General features: G+C 38.1%; 1 protein-coding gene across 2 annotated transcripts in view; it reads right to left on the reverse strand.

Annotated features, from left to right (window-relative positions):
* Pkhd1 (polycystic kidney and hepatic disease 1) overlaps window positions 1-23,739 on the reverse strand; it is a 560,304-nt gene that overhangs the window by 121,970 nt on the left and 414,595 nt on the right. The window contains exons 58-61 of one of the 2 annotated variants that reach the window (XM_011238384.3): window positions 20,772-21,647; window positions 19,594-19,762; window positions 18,270-18,427; window positions 16,447-17,914 (exon numbers count right to left, since the gene is read on the reverse strand). In XM_011238384.3, coding sequence (XP_011236686.1) covers window positions 17,838-17,914; window positions 18,270-18,427; window positions 19,594-19,762; window positions 20,772-21,647 — 1,280 coding nt within the window. In that variant the 3' untranslated portion in view covers window positions 16,447-17,837. Of the gene's footprint in view, window positions 1-16,446; window positions 17,915-18,269; window positions 18,428-19,593; window positions 19,763-20,771; window positions 21,648-23,739 lie in introns of those variants that run through there. The other variant, NM_153179.3, reaches the window with a different exon arrangement.

The raw sequence follows: 23,739 nt of genomic DNA on the forward strand, positions 1-23,739 counted from the left end.
CACAGAACAGGGCCAGGGAAAAGATTCTACAGACCCATCTCTTATGCATGTGCCATCCTTTTCTTCCTTGGGATCATCATGGAAAAGTTAAAACAGATCGAGGAATACAAAATAATAGTTCAAAACTAGTCAGGCTGCTGAAAAATGCGGGAGGGATGTCTTGGAATGCCCATGTAATCCTTCTGTAGGAAACCCCACCCCGACTTAGCCAGGGCACAGGCTCGCCTTCACACTGAATATTCTGTATATCTGTGAACCATTTTTGGCAGGTCTAACTGAGTGCTCCCTGTTTTAAAAAACTTTTCTGTCACCATTTTTGTGTCCATGGAAATGGCAAAGCTGTGCACACCCCCTGCAAGTGACACACGCTGCTCTCTCTCAGAAGCATTGATTTAGAGAAATTTCTCACCATGTACCCCATTATTTCTGTATTCGAATGGAAGAAGGAAGGAAAGGGAAAATACAAAGAGAGAATAAAATTATAATTATGGGGGCAAGGAAGAGCAAGAAGGAAAAGGAAGGGGCCATTGGTGCTTGTGCGTGACTCTCTTTCATATGGAATTAATGGTGGTTTAATGGGGTATGAAGGGAGGCTGCAGAGGACACAATGAGGAACAATTGTCTAGCTCACGTTTCATTTCACAGGTCATTATTGCATTAAGAAGTAAATCGACCAAGTCCGGTAAATAACAGTCTGCGTATCGCCGAGAGCTTCAAGCCAACAATTTTAGCCCTCACAAACTAATATCTCTGTCATTTTAACCCTTGCAGGGTTGTGCTATGGGGCTAAACAATTATGACTTTGCCTGGTTCTAGCAGGTGAGCATAATTCAAAGCCCCTCTAGTCCCTCTTTTTGAAAAACAAAAAAGGAAAAATAAAACCCAGAAGGCCATATTTTAGCATTGTTGTTTTGTTGATGAGCCAGCCTTAGCCAAATGCAGCTCTAGTGGCCTTGAAAAACAACCTCCATTTTAGTGAGTGCTGCAGGCATCTTTAAATGGACTGCTTCCTCTGCAAAATTAATTGCTGCAAAATGCAGTGCTCCCTCATCTAAGCTTCTGCAAGCTCACACTCAGCTATTTGGGTGGGCTATAGACATTTTTGAGAGATCCAGGGAAAATGAGCTTCCCTCCTTTATTACAGGAGTTCACGTTTGTGTCACCGAGCATCATCAGGCACTGGACATCCAGAAGTTTCTAATGCCTGAATTCTACTTCTATTAACTCAGGGGCAATTGGTGGGTAGGCAAATGCTGACTGAATTTTGCATCAATAGCACAGTAAATATACCAAAGGCAGTGTAAAGTAAACAAATGCATTTAAAGTACAAATAGCTAAGTGCACATTTAAAAGGCATGACAAATCAAGACACTTTATCTGTGGCAAGAAGTCGAGTTAATATTCACAGCATTTCATCATCATCTCAAAGTGAGTTAAGTGGTACTGTAGTTGTTTGTCTTGCAAAGGGATTATAGATGCTTCAACTTTCCTTAGTATGTCTAAATGAAGGCGAATAGACCCTAACTTCTATCCTAAAATAGAAATGTCTTGAACAGACAACTCCAGTATCCCTATTCCCTAGTTTTTGCTTGTGTAACTAGAATGAAAAGAACTATTCAAAGAACTATGGGATGCATGTCTCTGCTGTTAGCGTTTAAATTCATAGATTGAATATGTTACTGTGGCAAGGAGACACTATGAACATGACTAGGGGTATATTTTTGTTTGTATGTTTGCTTTTTTGTTTGAAATAGGATTTCACTATATAACCCAATTAGCCTAAAACTCACAATCCCCCTGCCTCAACCTCCTGACCTCTGGGATTAATAAATGTGTTCGTTTGTGCACAGTTTAAGGCTAGAGATCTCACAGTGAAGAGATTTTGCAGGACAAAGAAAAACATTTAGGAGGTGAAAACTTCCTGGCTGAAATCAGAGCTGGAGACAAGAAAGTAAGGGAAAGGAAAAGCATACAGGAAGCATTAAAGCTCCAAGCTAGGAATGCCCTAAAAGGTGACCATGAACCTCAGCTTATGTGAATCTAGGAATGGCCCTGTCAGTCCTACAACCACATGCAACTGAATTAGTTCCAGAGACTGAATGGACTGAATGTAGATTCATAGTGCCAGGCAGCAGAATGTAATGTTAGCTTTACCTAGGGAGAACCTAATTTCACCACCTGAATACTGATGCTGTTTCAGGACACTGGTGTATCAGTATTCTGTGGCATCAACAGGAAATAAACACAAGAACTAGCTAAGGTGCATTGCTCAAATTCTCCAGTCCTCACTCCAAGCAGAGCCATGACAAGGCTGAGTGGTCACTATGATTCATGTAGTGCTTAGAGTGATTATGGCACGAGCTAAGGCTTTTGTATGTATATGTCTACTCCTGTGGTCTCCTCCTTTGCCCATAACAGCAGAATTCTAGTAGAAAGAGAATATGGCTTGAAGTGTGTATATGCTAGCTTCTAAGCCATCAGTATTCCAAAGCTGTGTCCTCAGCATTGCACCAAATATTACTATCCATAGCAACATAAAAAATAGTTTCCACATTTGAAAGATCTCATGGGTCCAGATTAATTGAGACTGCTGGTCCTCCTACAGAATTGCCCTTCTCCTCAGCTTCTTTCAGCCTTCCCTAATTCAACAACAGGGTTCAGTTGCTTCTGTCAATTGGTTGGGTGAAAATATCTGCATCTGACTCTTTTAGCTGCTTGTTGGGTCTTTAGGAGGACAGTCAAGCTAGGTATCTTTTTGTAAGCATTCCATAGCCTCAGTAATAGTGTCAGGCCTTAGGACCGCCCCTTGAGCTGGATCCCACGTTGGGCCTATCACTGGACCTTCTTTTCCTCAGGCTCCTCTTCATTTCCATCCCTGTAATTCTTTCAGACAGAAACAATTATGTGTCAGTGGTGTGACTGTGGGATGGCTGGGGAGGGACAGAAAATGGAATATGGAGTATAAAAAATGAATTACAAATAAAATTAAATTTAAAAAATAAATGTATGAATACATAAAAAAATTAGTTTCCATTCCCTTTGTCCATTGAAATTACTCTCAGAAACTCAATTCAATTTTTACCAATCTGTCTCCTATGAGGAAGGTAAAGCAAATACAATTGGCTCTACTCCTTAATTCCAGAGCACAGAGACTGGCTGACAGATCAAGGAGAGATTTGTCTTTCTTGTCCCTTTCTTTCACAATGCTTTTAAGAAAAAACAGTTCATTTGTGATTTGTGAGGATTCTCAGTGGTAATATAAATGTGTTTTTACTGACTTTATTCTTATGAAAATATTAAGTAACATAAGCACATGATTTTTAATATAGCAACTTCTCTATCTTCCTTAAGTCGGGGGTGGAGGGATCGAGTATTTTCAGTCTCTCTGTAAATGTTCATTTCTCATTCAACAAAATCATTAGGATAATTTCATAAAAGCAGAGATGCTGGGAGAGAAACGTAGGTCTTTAGATAGTTATAAGATGTCAAATTGTCACAAGAAGCATCAAGAACAAGATTTTATGAATTGTTTGCTCAGCTGGAGGGGTCAAGGACAACTACGAAGGGACAAAGAAGACCTACAGAGTCAACTAATGTGGGCCCATTTGGACTCACAGAGACTAAACCAACAACCAAAGAACATGGGCAGAACCTAGACCCCTACACATATGGAGCAGATGGACAGCTTAGTCTTCATGTGGGTCTCCTGGCTCTGATTTGTACATTTATTGTCATTTCTCTCTCTCTCTCTCTCTCTCTCTCTCTCTCTCTCTCTCTCTCTCTCTCTCTCTCTCTCTCTCTCTCAACACTCTCTGTAGGCCAGGCTGCCCTAAAACTCAGAGATTCACCTTTGTATTTTCAAATTCACTTACATATATTTCTGATTTAAAAAAATTTTTACCAGGCTGGAGAGATGGCTCAGTGTTTAAAAGCATGGCTGCTCTTCCAGAGGTCCTGAGTTCAATTCCCAGCAAGCACATGGTGGCTCACAGCCATCTATAATGGGATCCAATGTACTTGCTAGTATGTATGAAGACAGCTACAGTGTACTCATATACATTAAATAAATAAGTAAATAAATAAATAAATATTATCAATATATGTTTCCACAGATAAAAAAAAAACTATATGTGTCTTCAAGTGGGCTCAGGCATCTTCAGAGGCCAGGAAAGAACTGAATTCCCTAGAGCTGAAATTGCAAGTGCTTTGTGAGCCTTGAGATGAGCGTGCTGAGAAATGAAGTCAAGTCCTCTGGAAGAGCAGTAAGTGGTCTTCACTGCTAAACCATCTTCCCCACCCTCGATCTGGGGGATGTTGTTCATAACTGCATTCAATTTGCCAGAGACTATTGCCACTTACATCTGCTGGGAAGGTAAAACCAAAAGTACACCACACTGGAAACCAGATGAAAGCATCTTTTAGGATCATAATATTGACACAACACATCATTGTGTCATTCATTGACTTGCTTCTACTTATTATATTAGCAAGAAACTAGTGTTTTGCTTATGACTGTCCAAGTGTTCACATTCATTAAAATGTGTGCAAGTATGCCTGTGGGATATACCTATCTATACCTATATCATCTGTTTCTATATATGTGCATACACACACACATGCATACATACATACATGCATGCATGCATATATGTATGGTGTACACATGCCCCTCCTGTAGAATGTTAATATTAGTGCTTCTCATAAACATGGTTTGAGAAAATGAGAAGATTTTTTTCTTATAAAGGATTGTGAACTTATTTAGGTAGGGAAATTCCCAGGTTCAGAAAACTTCATTCTTTCATTAGAGGATGGTGTGTTCCTTGGTAGTTCACCAGAACGACAAACAACCCAAGGTTTGGAGGCTTGGGGATCCCTTTCTTTAACTAATTTGGATGCCTACATCAATCTGGTGCTGTCATGAATCATCTAATTCAAGTCATTTCTAATGAGAGCAATACAGTCTTTATATAGCAATAATTTATTTATAAAAACATAGTTTAACATAAATGAATATTAACAGACTAGTTCAGAGTTTGAAAAATAAATCAATTGTCTAACATATATCCCTCCATACAAGTACGAAGGATATACACATATATGTGTGTGTGTGTGTGTGTGTGTGTGTGTGTGTGTATCATAGCAATTGTTACGTGGCATCTATCCTATGACTTGTGAAACATAAAAAATAAATTTTGAATTGTACATAAATTTAACTATTTAAAATATAAAACATGATTTAACTATTATAAAATATTTAAGTACATTTGAAACAACTCATGTGTAATTATATGTATAATACCAGAGAGTTTTATGGTAAAGTTTATGAACTCCAGATGCAGGTCAAGTATTTCTTATGAAAATGAACCTCAACCCTGGGCATAGACTCAAAGAACTCCATACTGTACCATAGGGATACCTGCATGTCTACGTTTATTGTTGATATATTCAATATGACAAAGAACTGAAATCAACCCAGTTTTCCATCAAGAAGAGAATAATGAATATTATATATACATATATTACAGAATACTATTCAGCTTTAAAGGAATATAATCATAAAGTTTACATGAAATGGACAAACTTATAATGTATAATTTTAAGCGAGGTGACATAATCTCAGAAAGAAAAAAATGACATGTTCTCTGTCATATATGGAATTTAGCTAATATTTTATGTGTGCAAATAAAACATATAGTATGGACATGGTTTAATATGTAGAAAAAGAAAACAGGGAAGTTTAATTATTAGGAGATGAAGGCACACTGAATGCGGGTAATGGACATGAATTATGGAGCCAGATATAAAACTAATTGTTTTTTGAGCTTTAACTCTGACACAGATTTTTCATTTTTGGTAATAAGTTCATAAAACGAAAAATATGTGTCAGAGTACAAAAGTCAATGTGAATCTCCACAGCTTCCATCTCAAAAGTACTACACTAATTGTACAAAAATTCACTAAGATATAATGCTTTGGTTCTTGTTAATTTTGGTATGTGTTTTTTATTTATAAGTCATAATAAATTTCTAAAAGAAATTATATTTTGTGAATTGAGATCAGCCACAATTATAAACAGATAATTATATCTTATAAGCAAGAACATCCCCAAAGAAGAGATAGAAATAATCAATAATTTTATAAAAATATGCTTAATAGTCAATAAGAACACATAAACCCATACCACAATAAAGTATCACCTTATTCCCCTTATATGGGGGAGAAATGTTAGTGAAAATGTAGACAAAAAGAAAGTCATGTGCACTGGGAGTGGGAACATATAATATTATAGACACTACAGGAAAGACTGTATATACCGTTTCCTCAAAAAATCCCTAAAAATAGTTATTGTTTGACCCTTTACATAGATGTCCAAATAAACTCAATGCAAAGTTTGTAAGAGGCTTATGTAGGCCACATGGGTAACAATATAATTCACAGGAGCTACAATATAAGAAGAATCCTATGCCCATGGGAAGATGAATGGAATATTTGAAATTCTACAGTTTGCTACAATTTTTATGAGCCTTGTGAACATTATTCTAAGTGAATGCATCAGTCATAAGGAGGCACGTGTGGTTCTGTTTATCTAAGTCACTTAAAGTAGACAAAATCATATAAACATTAAACACAGCAATGTCTGCTGGGGATGGAGGGGAAAGTGGGATACAGAGTCAGTGTTTAATGGGTATAGTATTCGTGTTTTATGAGATGAAAAGACTTATAAATATGGATGGTAGTGATGCTTGCATGACATGAGGATTGCATTTAATACCACTGAACTAAATGCTTAAAGTGGTTAGGTTAATAAATTTCATTCAATGTTATCAAAATAAGATTATAATACTATAAAAAGAGAAGCAATAAGTCTAACCCATTGTTTGTTCCAAAAGATAGGATTTGGATTTTGTACCTTTATATATATACATATATATATATACATACATACACACGTATATGTATATGTATATGTATATATATATATATAATATTTATGTGTGTGCGTGCACATACATGCACACATACACCTCCATGAATTTATGTGCAGATGCCTGTGAATTCCCTTGAAATGGGTGTTACAGCTATCTGTCTCTCTTATGTGGGTCACAAACTGGGTCACAAACTCTCTTAACTGCAGTGCTGCAGTGTTATTTCTTCAGTCCCTAATTCTCTCTCTCTCTCTCTCTCTCTCTCTCTCTCTCTCTCTCTCTCTCTCTCTCTCTCTCTCTCTCTCGGCTTTTTGGCTTTTTGGCTTTTTGGCTTTTTGTTTTATTTTGAGATAGGGTTTCTCTGTGTAGCCCTGGCTATCCTGGAACTCACTCTGTAGACCAGGCTGGTCTTGAACTCAGAAACCCACCTGCCTCTGCCTCCCAAGTGCTGGGATAAAGGCCTGCGGCACCACGCCCAGTTTAAAAGATTATTAGTTAACCCATAAATTCCATGTCATACTGAATATCTAAAGGGGTATTATATGGGAAATAATTCAACGTGTATTCTAATATGCTAGAAATCAAATTAGATCACTAGGTTGAAATTACAGAAGGAAGATCCTGGCCTTTAAGACTGAAATGGTAGAAAACAGAAGGAAGAAGCCCCTGTGTGGTGAAGAATGAATGAAAAAGATTGAACTCCAAGAGATCATCCATATACAAACACAAGACATTCTAATCTTATCATTTCTTTCTAGCCAAATTTGTGAAGAATAGCAGCTTGCTATGATACAATGTTTTTCACAAATTCATTTTTAAAATACTAGTTACACACATGTAAAAGTATTTACCAGTCAAAATACAAAATTAAACAAGAATTTTTAATTTAATTACATAACTTATCATCTTTAATGCTTTAGGATATATATTAAATCTCTACAATGTAAATAGAGTTTTCAGAATTGATTTGACGGTACAATATATTTTTCAGTCTCCTGAGTCAGCAGCTCTGGAAACAGAACAGCCTTGAAAATAATACAAAATATTATACATCAATCATACCAATGCAACAAACTTTGTAGAATGGTTGTCTTGAATTTTTCACTGACCTTTCACTCATTTACTGACTAGTCACTTTTTGGTGTATATTGGATATATATTCTAGAATCATACTAGAATATAGATAGAGTTAATTTTCAGCTTGACAAAGATAGAATGACTTAGGGAAAGAGTCTTCATGCAGGTCTGTGGGGAAAATACCTTGATTGTATTAAAGTGGGAAGACTTACCCACTGTGAGTAGCACTGTTCCCTAGAGGATCTTGGTCTGTGCAAAAGGGGTGGAACTGAGCTCAGGTAATTCACTGCTCTGTGCTTTTGACTATGGAATAACTTGACTAGCTATTTTGGGTTCTGGGCATCTTGATTTCCTTGCAGTGATGAATTTATGACCCCTTCTTAAGTTTATTTTGTCAGGGTATTTGATCATAGAAACAGAAAAAAGAAATAAGTCATGGGAAATACAGTAAAAAAGTCATAACTTCTTCACAGCCTTGTAGCCTGGTGAGATAGCACAATACTTGCACAAGGGAGTGAGTGACAAAGGAAGATCAGCTAGCTGCAGAGACCCACCCTGCATGGGAAAGCCAGCAACTGTTCCACATGGAAGGCACAAATCTCCATCACAGAACACAGAGCCACAGCTGCTGTTTAAGTGCAATGCATATGCTTACCTCCTTATGCATGACACTTACTCATTTATTCACTTTTATCTGTTATTTGTATTGGTATATATTAATCACACATAATATGCTCCATTGTAGCATTTCATGCATTTGCATGAAGTATTTCAGTGGTACCCACTCACTCTTCTTTATTGTCTCTCTCCTGCTGCCTCCCTTCCTCTTCTCAACATCCCCCTTCTACTTTCATATCTGTTTTTCTATGATGAACCAGTGTCCTCTTTAGGAAAGTTTCAGGTTGATGGCTATTTAGAGGAGCATGAAAGTTTTACTGGTAGCTACAACAACAAAATAAAATAAACTCCCACCTTTTCCCTCAGAAATGCTCAGAGGAAGAAAGAGCAGCCCCATGAAACTTCTGGATGCTGATTTTTATCCAAGTCCATTCCTGCTGGTCATGTTGCTGCCTGGCCTGTTTGTTCCACTGTGTGAGGGCAGGAACTGTCACATTTGACTTTAACACCTCCTCTTGCACATTCTATCAGTACACACACCACAGTGTCATTGGGAACTCAATAAAATAAACGGGTAACTGCAAATTATACCTACATCAACCCACTAAAGGAAGGGGAGAAGCTACTGAAAATTTCCAAGATGAAATTCTAATCCAGGCCAAAGGCACAATTAAGTAACTACTCCACTGTTGGGATGTAGCCTCCCTGGTTAGCAATAGAAACATTTGGTTTCTTGGCTATGATATTAGCCGTTTTGTACAGGAGTTAATAGCCATATGTAATATATATTTATATTATATAGACACTATGAAGAGAAACAAAATGATACTTTCATGGTTGTTATTATATTGCAACTATAACTGATGGTTATGTTTTAAAATTGAAAACTTGATTAACTCCTACATAAAGTGCCATTAAACGCAGCTTTGTGCAGTTTCACCGAATGATAAAGACCAGAACCTAATTACTTAGAAGTAGCTGTGAGCCCAAGCTTTTGAGTCTGACAAGTATTGAATTAAATTTGGGATCTGAACATTCTAACTATGAATCATGAAAAACATAGCTAGTTTCTCTAAATCCTTATATTAGCAAATGCTTGCAGGTAATAATAACCCTGACAAAATGGTAAGTGTATTGTAAGGGTACATGGGTAGTGTGTATAATTTGTCACAAATGCAGAGTGCTACAAAGAAGGGCACTGAACAAAGGGTAACTGGGTTCTTATTGGTCTGAGTAGAGACTTGCTAGAATAATCATGTTATCTGTTTGCTTAAGCTAAGTCTGTGAGAAAGACTTGTAGATCTAAAATAGATTGTATGGAAGAATGGGGTAGCATGTGAGAAACCTTTACAGTACTACTAGGGACAACATAGTTTCGACTTAAGAATGGTTCAGTCCTGGATCTTTGGTTAATTAGCTATATGACTTGGACAATGAGTCAGTATCTCCATATCAGATGCTGATCCTATAAAATGAAGTCAGTGAGAAAATATATATCATAGGGCACATCACGTTCATGTCATTAAATGAGATAATTAATCTAATGGTCTCAGCAAAGAGCCAGAGACAGTGGTCAGCATAGTCATAAATGAAAGATTTGAAGAGAGAGAAACAATGTCTAGGAGGTGGAAAGGTAACAAAATAATCCCCAGGGTATTCCTTCCTTTTCATATCATCCTGTAGAAATCACACATGAAAATCGCTGCAACCCACAGGATGGACTACTCCGGAAAGCAATCAAATAGTGTTATGCTGAACAGCCTGGAGACCAGGGAGAGTGAGAAAATGAGGTGGATCAAAGTTGCTCTTTGGGTGTCACAAAGTACCACTGGAAGCCTGTCTTCCCCTGCTTGGGATAAAAGTCCCTTGCAGCTACATATCCCACAGCCTAATATTTTCTGAAACTCCACAGTGCCTTTATATTTTAATACCCTGACATCTGGAATCCTAAAAGTCTAATGTTTAACCATAAATATCTGCTGAGATTAAAGAGCTATATACCAAGTTTCAATCTTTGGGGCCTATAATTGCTTGGGAAAAGAGAATGGCATTTCCCCCTCTAGCTAGAAGAAAAAGACCTCAGCAAGCACGGATATTGGCAGACAAATCTTCTAACAACCGTTTCCCCTCTCCATTCTCTCCTCTCATTCCCTCCCTCCCTCCTCACGCTCTCATTTTATAATACCGTCTTGCTGTCACTCTCGGAACAAATGGGAAGAACAAGAAGCCTAGAAAGCTTAAAGAAAGACACATTTCAAGACCCAGCAACAAAGAACAGGGAAGGGCTGGCCACCCTCTGCCTGTAAAGCGGGAACACACGCAGCTTCAGTACTTTCCCATCATTCACTGCGAAAACACTCCATCATTCTGTGAACTGACAGTCAAATGCCAACTTTATTTTCTTTCTTTATCAACCTCGTATTTTATTTTTGATTCAAGGCAAGTCACTTTTAAGGTCTCCAGAATGTTTTATAACTTTCTTTCTTGGGAAGTGTCCCAGAAGCAACAAATTTGAAAAATGTTTCTTAGCTACTCACAGTAAAAAAAAAATAGGAAACCAACCTTTTTTCTCTGAAGGTAGATTTGGTCAGAAGTCCTGCTCAGACCACAGTTACTTGCTGGGAACAATGTCAAATTAAGTTTGGGAAAAGTTTATCATGAAATGAGCTTTAAATATAATGATTCAACGTAAAATGTACAAAATAATAACAAGTACTACCCATTTTCACCCAGTAAATGAATTATGAAAATGGCATTTATGAGATCATTCAACTCATCTTAATATAAGACAATACACATTAAAATAAAGGCCTAACACCTCATTTTAGTCAAGGACTTTATCTATAAACACTTTTTCATGTCCTTTTCTTCTTCGGGTATGTGTCCAGGCAAGCATGTCTATGTCTATCATATTTGACATACAGTCATTCTTTTTTCCCCCTTTGAGACAAGGTCTCACTCTGTAGTCTGGCTAGCCTTGAGCTCAGGATAATTCTGATACAGAACCCCCTCAGATGCTGAGGTTTCAGGCTTAGGCTACTGTATGTCGACTGAAAGACTGTTCTTGATTACTAATGAAAACAATACCATATACTAAAGGCCAATTGTCTTCTTAACAGATTGTTAACTGAAAAGAAGTATATAGTATATAGCAGTAATGTTTAAACTTAACACAGCAGATTCCTTGTAGATATTTAATTTCTTACCATCCCCTTCTGTCTCTGGCTGTTTCTCTGTCTCTGTCTGCCTCTCCTTTCTCTGCCTCTCTATCTCTGTCTGTTTCTCTTCTCTCTCTGTCTCTCTGTCTCTCTGTCTCTCTGTCTCTTTCTCTCTCTGTCTCTCTCTCTCTCTCTCTCTCTGTGTGTGTGTGTGTGTGTGTGTGTGTGTGTATGAGTGTTTGTCTTTATGTGCCTGTGTTAATCCCAAAGGCTGGGTTCACACACACATATCTAGTCAAAGTCTTCCTACATGTAAAAGGAAAAACGAAATTAAGAAAAGAAGTTGGGGATATAGTTCAGTGAGTGAGTACTTACTTTTACACTCCATATTCCATTCCCCAACCCTCCCCATCTGCCCTCCAACTACTCCATATCCCACACCTCCTCCCCTCCCCATCCCATCTACACATGGATGGCCCTACCCCCCACACTATCTGACCTCTAAACCCTCTGGTCTAACTGGCTGTCTGTATGTAGAAGAATGAAAATAGACCCATATTTTCACCTTGTACAAAGCTCAAGTCCAAGTGGATCAAGGACAATTTGTTTTTAAATGTTCGGTCTCCTGAGAGCTCCCACTTTTAGAAAATAGGATGTAAATTATCACATAATGAGACACAAAACAGAAACCCACAAAGCATTATTAGATACCACAGATACAAATGATTTGATGAAATTGGCAGATTCATCAATTAGAAAATGATGTGACTATTTGCAGTTTGTGACTAGCAGAAACCACTGAATACCAGTCCTGATGGAAGCCCTGTCTTCCTATCATGAGAATCTCCTAGGCTACACTATTTGTTCCCACTCCAGCTTGCAGCTGTCTCAAAGAACTGATAAGAAGTCCCATCACTGACCTTCTTAGATCCTCCAACTTAATCAGACAATAGAATGATAGGTTCCAGAAGCAGGAAGCAGAGTGTGTGCAAATGAGGAGATGTAGCTCAAAAGACCCACATTTGCACTAATCTGTCCAATGGAAGCAATCCTTTAACTATGGATGTCAGAATATCATGCTGTATACCTTAAATGCACATAACACAAACAAAACTGAACAAAAGCCTAACCTCTAGCCTTGGCCTTCAGCAGGTTGGCTCCTGTGTCTCTTTATACACAACTAGTGGACTGCAAGCTAATCACAGTCTCTGTTCCAGACACCCCTCCTATGTACGTCTTGAGGAATTTCTTTTACCAGAGCCCCTGTGCTGCTTGGTGATACCGCCCTTACGAGTTTCCTCCCTTTGCTCATTGGAGTCTTATTTGTAAGTCATGTTACTTTATACCACATCTGAACTTCTTGCACATACATACACAAACACACACACAGACACACACATACACACACACACAGAGGCACATGCCAAAGAGAGAGAGAGAATGAGAGAAAATAAACTCACTCCTATATGAAATTTTCTCTGTAAACCAAAATACTATTTTATTTTCTTCACTCCTCTTTTCCTTATTAGTTGTGCATATGTTTCTGTTGCAATATAACTTTGATGAGACCACGGTTATTATCTTCTCCACACTGTAATATCCATTTTAATAAGATACTAAGAGACAGTGTGTTGACAAAACATATTTACTGAGTAAAGGAAAATATCAGATACTGTATCTCCCAGGCAAAGGGTAGTCACATTATGCTAATTTCTGATTTACTTCCCTCCCTGATTTATCTGAGGAATTATTAACTGCCACCAACCTATGGTTCTGAGGTCTTCAGTCCTCTTGTAACAAACCAGGCCTCCATATATATAAACTAGTCTGTGAGGTGATAGTTTTAATTATTAGCTAGAGATAGGCAGAAAATGAATAGGGACCCAAATGAAAATGCCTAGTGTTGTTCTCCTACCAAAGTGGGATATTAATTTCAAGTTTTTGTTGTATTGAATGATTTTGGATTTTTGGATCATTAGAAGGCTACATAACCCCAGAAATCCTTCGTAAAATAAAATGTAAATATCACCGGCTTGGGATTAGCTGCCTTCTCTTATTGCCATGTAATTTGCAAAGTTGGCAGTAAATGAGAAGTTATAGATAAGTATAAAACAAAATTACTAGCTCACTTTTTCCCTGGGTGCACACCCTGAAGTGCACAGATAGCAAAGCCTGCCGGCACTGTGCTCTCACCTGGTGATACACATGGATGGATTTTGCTCCTGATGCCAAAGTGCTTGATGTTATGCAGAGAACGAAGTGTGACTATATGATTGAGAGAGGATATTTTCCTGCATGTGAACTAATAGGTGCAAACAAGATCAGTTATTTTGCAAATTAAAAATAAACCTCAGAGGCTATGGAACTGAAGTGGTTTGGAGAGACTTACTAATAAAATTCAGAAAGGACATGAGGGTGTTTCAAACACGGTGACATTAGCAGTAAATACAAGACTTGGTTCTAGTGTTCTCTACTTTCAGCTTATCTGTGTCATCTTTATAGGCTCCCATGGGCATATATGGAAAAGAGCCACTCTCTTAGATATTAATCGGGGCTTTTCTTGTCAACTGGCTTGGTGACAGGAATTAGAAAGTGGTTTAAAACACTGAGTGTTAAAATATAAGTCTTCCATCATCAAAGAAGATATCTGAAAGTCAAGGAACACTACAATCCTATTAGTACCCCCCAATAGACACAGTTTACTATATATTATCTTCTTTGCAAAGGGACACAGAATGTATTTTTTAGTGCAGTTAAACAGCAGACTCCACTGTGAGAATCTTCTCACCTATAACAACTTCACTGAACATTTTAGGCAGCACACAAGGATTCAGTCCATACCTCTTATACACCTCAGTGGATGTGCTCAGCCATTCACAAAGACTTGCTTTCAGACACGGAAAGCAAATGGTGTGTACTGTTTGTTATATACCATGGAATCATGTTTCACACAGGGCAATGAGCTGAGCAAAAGCAAACAGAGCAGAAGAGCAACCAGTAACAAGAACATTACACCTGAATAATGTATTACACCACATGGTAAGCAACCTCCTAAAAGCTCATCAAAAGGATGTTCTTATAATTTAAAAATGAAGCATTTGATTGACATTGGAGTGACTACTGGTAAGAGTGCTCATAATGACATTTGCTGCTGGCAATCATCTTCTCCAACAGCAGAGAACTATTGATAAGACCTATGACATCCATCTGAGAAATACTTTCTGACCATATGCAAGAGCCCATACAACCTATGTTCAGAGAGAGCCAAAAGGCCGCAGAGAGATCCCACCCTGAATCATCTCTCAGTTCAAGGGTAAGCAGGAATATAACATTTACATTGGCTCCCCAGGCACGGTTGCGGTCGTTTGGGTTTATAGTCTCCAAAAGTCCCATTAGTGTTGGACTCCAAATTCCACAGTGGTGACAGTTTGACAGCCCATCTTTACTGTCATTATTTCTTTCTAATCTCACTTCCCTACTGGTGTTTTTTGATAGTCTGCTACTATGTGCAACTACTTGAGTGTAAGCTTCATATCAGGTGTATTTCTAAGCCAACCCAAACAAAGGCATTATGTTCAAGCTTTTTCTGTTTCTGTTAGAATAAATTTTAATTTGTATCTAGCACTGTGGACCCATCTTATTAATTAAAAATAAGTATAAGTTTGGCCAATGCACAAGTCCATAAAAATTCTATAATTACCCATAGGCTAGTTTTAAAGTATGAGGATGTTGCCATGACTTAAATGTCTGTGGTAGTGGTGTGAGTTTTTTTTTCTTTTTTAACCAATAGAAAATCTTACTGTAGGAAAATTTGAATAAGTTTAGAGATAGATGGAAATAGATCTGCCTATCGGCCTTAGTTGCTTTTCCAGTTGACAGAAGCAAACTAAGGGACAGAGGTTGACTTCAGAGCACATCCTGGCATGGAATCAAGGAAGGAGGAACTTGAAGCAGCTGGTCATTTACATCATCAGTCAAGAAACAGTAAGATGAATGCACATTCCTATTCAACTCATCAGTGTGTTTCTTCCATTCTGTCATGGCCAGAGAAGAGTCCCACCATCCCACCCCTCCACCTCACCCCACCCCCCACCCCGTAAGAAGCAGCTCCTGAATCAATTCATGTAATCAAGATAATCCTTGAAAGGTATTCCTAAAGGCCTGTCTTCAGAAGATTTTAGATCAGGTGACAAGAGACACTAAGGATAAAATTATCTTTTGATTTTTTTATCTTTACTAATCATATATCAATACTCACCTTTATCTTCTACACACACACACACACACACACACACACACACACACATTATAGGCACACATACACATTATAGGTCTCATTCCACTGTGAAAAAAATGTATTTACTGGTTATAATTAAAAATGCAAACAATATAACAAAGTGAGTATTGGCTCTGCATTTTTATGTACTCAGTAAATATATATATATATATATATGACTTTAAAACCATTCCTATAGACCCAGTATCTTGTCATTCAATTGTAATACCAAGACTTGAACATATGGAAAAGTATAAGATGAGTATGAAATATATTTTCAAATATGAAATACTATAATAATTTAAACATTCATCTAGAGAAATAATTCCAAATGTCAAATGTTATACTTCAACAATAGCTCTGATGGAAAAAATTATAAACAAATAAAAATATGCTCAGATTTTCATGATGATGTTTGTCTATACCAGGACACAGGAAGCTGAGACAGGAGGACTGGAAGCTTAAGGCAAGTTAAGAACAGCACACAGAAATAAGCCCCTCTTGGACTACACAACAAATTCCAAGCTAGCTACCAAGGTACAAAACAAAATCCCATCTCTATAAAAAGTACAAACAAAAACAAACAAGCAAAAGCTATGAACTATATAGAAGGCTTCCATATGACATATATACCATTAAATCAACAGCATGATGTTCTTGAATAGTTTGGGACAAACTCATTAGTATTCTTTCTAGGTATCCACAACACAGCTACTAGACCTCACTAAGTTTGTGTACTAAAGAGTTGAGTGGTAAATAAAGAACTAAGTAATTACATTTATAGCATAATGCCCTGTGGTGAACCCCTAAGAACAATAAAGCAGCTATATTGCAAGATGTCTAAACCCTGAAATTGTGTTGTTTACTGGAAAGACCTGTTTCTGGTTTTGATGTGGCTCAGCCTTACAAAGCACCTTTAATCCATCTAGATGGAATACAGGCACACCCTTAGTACACACCTTTAATCTAAAACAATGAAGGTAAAGTTTACTTTGTACACTAAAGTGCCCATATTTCAAAGTGATGCCTAATAGAGAAGAGAAAGGAATGGGAAGCCACTGGAGGGAGCAGTTCAGAGAGAAGGGAATAGTTTTACTGGGACACTTATAGAGAGACACTGGTTGCTGAAAGAGAAAAAGCTAGACACAGGTGAAGACAGACTAAGCCTGAGAATTAGAAGGAACCAGAAGATTAAAACAAATTGCCAAAGTTATTAGAGGCCAAGCAGAGCAATGTGGGAGAGTTAGGAAAAAGAACAAGGAGTATGTTCTATGATCTTACTGATGGAGGCAAAAGGCAAGTAACAGGCCACATACTGGGTGGGGTGGGGTGGGGGAATTGGAGTCTAATGGGGGGCATGTGAGTCCCAGATGCTCGTGCTACTTCACAGAATCGGTGGGTATTTTTGACCAAATTTCAGGGTCAGGTATGAGTTAGTGATAGGAATCATAACTCATAGGTAGAATTGTGTGGTAATTTGACCTTGGTCCTCCTGGAATATGGAAACTAGTCTGAGTTTATAGCCCTGGGAGAGTCATACCTTCAGACCTCAAAATGCCAAGGGAGAAGGTGGGTACTAAAGGGTAGGGAGAAAATATAAATGTAAAGAATTATAAAAGAACAAATTTAATTGGTAAAAAAATTAAAGGCACAGAAGATCAGAGATATTCTACAAAGAAAGACGAAGACGAAAAATGATGCTATGGTTTTTTGAGCAACAACAACAACAACAACAACAACAACAACAACAAAAGGAGACAGAAGTTCTGAGTACAGCACAGTTTAAGAGACATTTGAGACCAGGAAGATGAATCTCACAGTGCTGCCTGTATTACCCCTCCAAAGTGAGCTTTCAAGTCCTAAAAGAAAAAGAAAGACCGACTCATAGTTTCATGGTTTATTTCAAGGTGACATGAACATTACACAAGACTAAGGAGTGTATGAGGATAGTTCTAGCACTCAGTGTTAATGTGTCCATATGACATAGACATCTACATAGGCACCTGCAGAAGTCACTGTAGTGATGTCACAGAATCTCAGTGACCCAATATCCCTTCTATACATGTGATCCAGTAGCACATCAACACAGGCTCCATCCAGCCTTAGATGTTGGTGCCTGTCCAGTATATTTTGTTCTCATGGAACAACAGGGCCACCAGCCCTTTCACACGATGGCTACCTTTCCCACACACATCGTGGTCAGACATAACCCACCTGTATTGAGGAACGATCCAGTCCACTCTTCCTCTGTCCTTGGAAACACAGAAACTGGTGGGGGTAGACCCAGTGTTCTCCCATCAAGATCTGTGAAGAGGTATTTTCTTGGATATTCACAGACCAATGTGGGACAAATGGTTCCCACTAAGTCTTTGCTGTGGAGAAAGGGAAAGGGTAACACCATCAACATCTCATGACAGGCAACAAGAAGAAAGCACATGGGCAGTGCTGGTCTTGTCAGGGTTACTCTTATCTTCCTGAGCCTTCTGTCACATGAGACTAATACTCTTCACCTCACAGGGAAAAGCTGTACGGGATCCCTCATCAGACACCAGGCATGACCTGACCTGCTTTGATTTTTTTTCTTTTTTACTCTCCAGATTCCAAAACTATAAGAAATAAATCTTCGGTAATTATAAACCATCTAGTTTGTGGAGTTTCGTTACTAGCACAAATGGACCAAGAGGTGTTGCTCTCAGCCTACAGGTAAGACACAAGCAGAAGGAAGTTTTGACAGGAAAAGGATGAATAATAATACAGCACAAAGTGTACCTAAGTGTATTGAAGTACCTCCAATGGCTCAGGGATTGGTATTAAAGAGGAAGCAGTATTTGGGCAATCACATAGACTTTCATAAAGGATGGTTTATTTAGACTATTCCTTCCCTCCCTAAAGCAGTTTTTGCAGTGTGAGTAAGCAATGGCACATTTTTCATCTCTCCAAGTTTTTTAAGGCAAAGAGATTCCATATTTACTTCTTATTTAGACACTTGAATAAAATGTTCAGATCATGAGACCTAGAGCAATAGTTGCACCTGACCTATGCATTATTGCTTAGCTTGGAAATTCCTAGCAATAGGTACAATCTCCTATCTCCTCATCCTGCTCAAAGGTTTCCTGAACCCCTATCTCAAACTCTGTACATTATGCTCCATGACAGAGAAAAGAAGGCAAGTCAAATGTTGATTTGTTTATCTGATTCCATCAATTTTGAATCTATTTCTAAGGAGAAGAAGCTATAATAGAAAATAACAATAAAACTGGCATCAAATCACATCGAACCCTTCTTTTAGAAAAAGATTCAAAAGGGGAGAAACTACTAACTAGCATCTATTTGTTTGTGTGCAAATTCTTAAAGTCATATATGGAAGGGCAATAATATGGGAGTAAAATGTTAGTACCACTAAATCAAGGCACCAGCCTTTTCTACAGGGGTTTATTTCAATTTGTGTAATGGTGTTATATTTTTCATGTGTTTGGGGATTTAAGCAGTTGAAAACGGCTTCAGAAATATATTATATCATCAATACTGAAAGTGGTACCTGGACTGTAATACAGGAAAGTAGAACTTGTTTTTGTCCTTTATCCCCAGCATTCTGGTCCTCTCTGCTGTTATTGGGTACATGACTCCAGTGCTATACTCATTAGGCAGGATGCAGACATCCAGGTCGTTGCTATAGCAACTCTTCACAAAACTAGAAAAGGTGACATCTGAAATTTTAAACAATATATCATGAAATTGTATCATGTGAACCATCTACCTCAGAGATTATAGAATTAAATATTGTTTTCATAATACATATTCCAGGAACTAATTTGAGCTATCCAGGACAACCCAGGTAAGTTTACATGAATTTTAGTTACAAAATGTCATTTGTAACTACAAAATAGACATTTCATAATAAATAAATAAATAAATAAATAAATAAATAAATAAATAAGTAAATAAAAGACAGCAATTCCAAGCTGGAAAGCTAGCTGGTTTAGTATTTAGAACACTGACTGTTATTCTGGGGAACTTAGTCTCAGGTCCTAGCAGCTAAATGGAAGCTTATAACAAACCCTCTATAACACCAGTTCTGGGGATCTAATTCCCTATTGTAGCCTCTGTGGGTGCTTCATGTATATGGTTCACAGACATATATACTGACAAACACTCACACATGTAAAATAATTTTTAAAACCCATAAATATATACTACAAATACACTATAGTCTTTAGAAAAATAATTAAAATTTTGATGAAAATCTGTCCATATGTAACACTCAAACCAACTGTGAGATAGACTAAATATGAATGGAATAAGTACAAAATTGCCAAAACTATCTGATAGAAGATAAAATTCCCCTTATGGTCAAATGCTGACTTTAAACCTACCAATCTTTATAGCACCAACTATAAAGCCACTTGCAGCTCTGATACAATTTCTGCATCTCAGTTACTGTATTGGATAGCAGGAAAAGCAATTGCTATTAAGGAGTAATTATAGAGTTAAATAGTTATAATGAAGACAGTCCAGCAAGTAGAAACAGTAACTTCTGTAAGAAATCACTCACTGTCTTTAATACACAATTGTAATTCATGAATAGTAGGATCCCAGCTAGACAAGCAAGCAGTAGACCAGACAGGACCTTCTAGCTGTATGGTTTCAGAATACTACTGAACATTGTGTGTTTGGGTGGATGGATCCATATATTTAGGGCAAAGTCAAGAATCCTACCTTGAAGCTTCATAATTCCTGGGACTGAATGACGGCTCCTTACTTTGTGCCATGGCTCCTGGGGCCATGCATTTGGTTCTGAGGCAGAAACAGGCCACAGAATACCGATTCGGCCTCCTCTGGGATTGGAAGGTGCTCTATCTGTTGATGTCCAGTTGGCTGACTGAGGAGCCTTTCTGTCGTGGATGCAGTCAAAAGAGGAGCTAGTGGCCACAATGACTGAATTCCTAAGTGTAATCTGTACAGTACTGACAGAGCTCAGGAGAGCAGAAGATACATATGTGATAGCCAAAAGACCAACAGTATTGTCTACCAGAGTGATATTCTGTATGTCCACACTATTCTCTGTCTGAACCATGGCACCATAGTCAAAGTTCTTAAAAGCCATAAATCCAGAGACACCAGTACAGTTATTGGATTCATGTTTCTTGTAGAGGTGAAGGCCATGGAGGCTTGAGTGGACCACATTATCAGACCAAAGCACTTCAGAGGAGCACCCATGACCACCGACATGAAAGCCAAGTCTCTCAGATCCTGCCACCACATTGCCATGGAGAATGATGTCCTCTGCATAGTTCACTTTGATTCCTGCCACCCAAGGAGATGAGTTTGCTGACTGCATTGTCAGAATGACAAGGTTATTGGTGAGAGAATAGTTCTGACCCTCCACATCGATGCCATGGCCATTTGTGCCAAACACTACATTATCAGTTAAAATCACGCCATGGCTGGAAGATGCATGGATGCCCACACTGCAACTTTGATGCACAGTAGAAGATATTACCCAGGATCCAGCTGATACACCAGTGAATTCAATAGATGAATACAATGGCAACCCCATGTTCTGAATTTCTACATTGAGAAGTTGAAGAACACCTGCAAAGGAAAACAGATATATTCAGGTCAGGTTCTTTCATATTTCCCACAAAATACCAAAGGCCTCTGCTTTGGGGTATCGGAATAAGTAGATATTTGAATGGAATGTAATCATTAGCCCACACACCAGATCTGTACTTTACACCGTAAAATTTCACTAACAAAAAATGAAATATGACACTCTTATCTACAAACACTAATGTGCTATCTGGGCTCTGATATATCTGATATAAAAAGTGAGAAAAGAAATAAGGCAGGAAGTCGGACGTGATGGTGCACGCCTTTAATTCCAGCACTTGGGAGGGAGAGGCAGGCGGACTTCCGAGTTCGAGGTCAGCCTGGTCTACAAAGTGAGTTCCAGGACGACCAGGGCTATATAGAGAAAGCCTGTCTCAAAAACCCAAAAAGAAAAAAAAGAAAGAAAGAAAAAGAAAGAAGACAGGGAATGACCTTGGGCATGGATGCAACTGGTTCACAGAATTTTTTCATTTTTTAGGAGACTGAATCAAAGGGTCTGGTTAAGCATGAAGAATGTGTAAATTGTTGCCCAGTTGCCTCAAAGACTTGTTTCCCTTTCTGACTCAAGGATCCTGTTCAAGAACCAGGCAGTGGTGGTTCATGCCTTTAATCCCAGCACTTGGAAGGCAGAGGCAGGTGGATTTCTGAGTTCAAGCCAGCCTGGTCTACAGAGTGAGTTCCAGGACAGCGAGGGCTACACAGAGAAACCCTGTCTTGAAAAGCAAACAAACAAAATAATAAAAAGGATCCTGTTCAAGTGAGCTTTAATTACCTATGGAAGAGGTGAACCAAATAGGCAACTCTAGAAATACTTCTAGCATTTTCAAGAAGAGTATAGGTACACAGCTTATTACAGCCGAATTAACATCCAGAAATATGAGCTTCTTGATGAAGACGTGGGAAAGAAAGAAAGAAAGAAAGAAAGAAAGAGAGAGAGAGAGAGAGAGAGAGAGAGAGAGAGAGAGAGAGAGAAAGAGAGAAAGAAAGAAAGAGAGAAAGAAAGAAAGAAAGAAAGAAAGAAAGAAAGAAAGAAAGAAAGAAAGAGAAAGAGAGAGAGAGAGGAAGAAAGAGAGAAAGAAAGAAAGAGAGAAAGAAAGAAAGAAAGAGAGAAAGAAAGAAAGAGAGAGAGAGAGAGGAAGAAAGAGAGAAAGAAAGAGAGAAAGAAAGAGAGAAAGAAAGAAAGAAAGAGAAAGAGAGAGAGAGAGGAAGAAAGAGAGAAAGAAAGAAAGAAAGAAAGAAAGAAAGAAAGAAAGAAAGAAAGAAAGAAAGAAAGAAAGAAAGATAGATAGATAATACACATTTAATATTGTTTGTGAAACTGAATCTGAAGGCACAAGGCTGTAACCAGGCAACACCGGAGGCTGAGGCAGAAGGGTAGGATGTTCAAAGCCTGCTTGTGCTACAAGGTGAAGTCAAGGTTAGCCTGGGCAACTCACCAAGGCTCTGCATCTAAATACAATCTGAAAGAGAAGACTTGGGACAGAGCTAAGTGGCACAGGACTAGCCTAGCATGGATGACACCTTAGGATCATTTCTTGGGCATAAACATAAAGAAAAAAACCCATGAAACCTTTTCTAGATTTTAATCTCAGTGACACTATTTCCCACAGATTTTTTCAACAATGAGAGTTTCCTACATCATTGATAAAAATTAATAACTATGTAATCTCATGGAAGACTTTCAGCTCTTTTGAATGTTGTCCTTTCATTGTGGATGGTTTTGCTTTCCCTTCAGCCCTAAACTCACTACTAGGCCAGTATTCAATCACTAACTACACCTCTAGCCTAGCCTGTTTATGTATTTAATTATTTTTGAGGTAGAGTCTCTGTAAATTGCCAAGTCGGGCCTACAACCCCTGCCTTAGCTTCCTGAGTAGCTCAGATCATAGGCTTGAACAACCAGGCCCAGCTTATTGCTCCCAAGTGTAGGGTTATAACTGGATACTACATGCTTAGCTGTGCTGCATTACAGTAACAGCAACACGGAATTCAGCCTATACATTGGTTTTAAATTTGAGTATTAATAACCAGTATATATACATCTGGTAAAAATACAGTGCACTGTATGCTTATA

The sequence above is a fragment of the Mus musculus genome, chromosome 1, assembly GCF_000001635.26.
Source record: "Mus musculus strain C57BL/6J chromosome 1, GRCm38.p6 C57BL/6J".
Classification (NCBI taxonomy): Eukaryota; Metazoa; Chordata; class Mammalia; order Rodentia; family Muridae; genus Mus; species Mus musculus.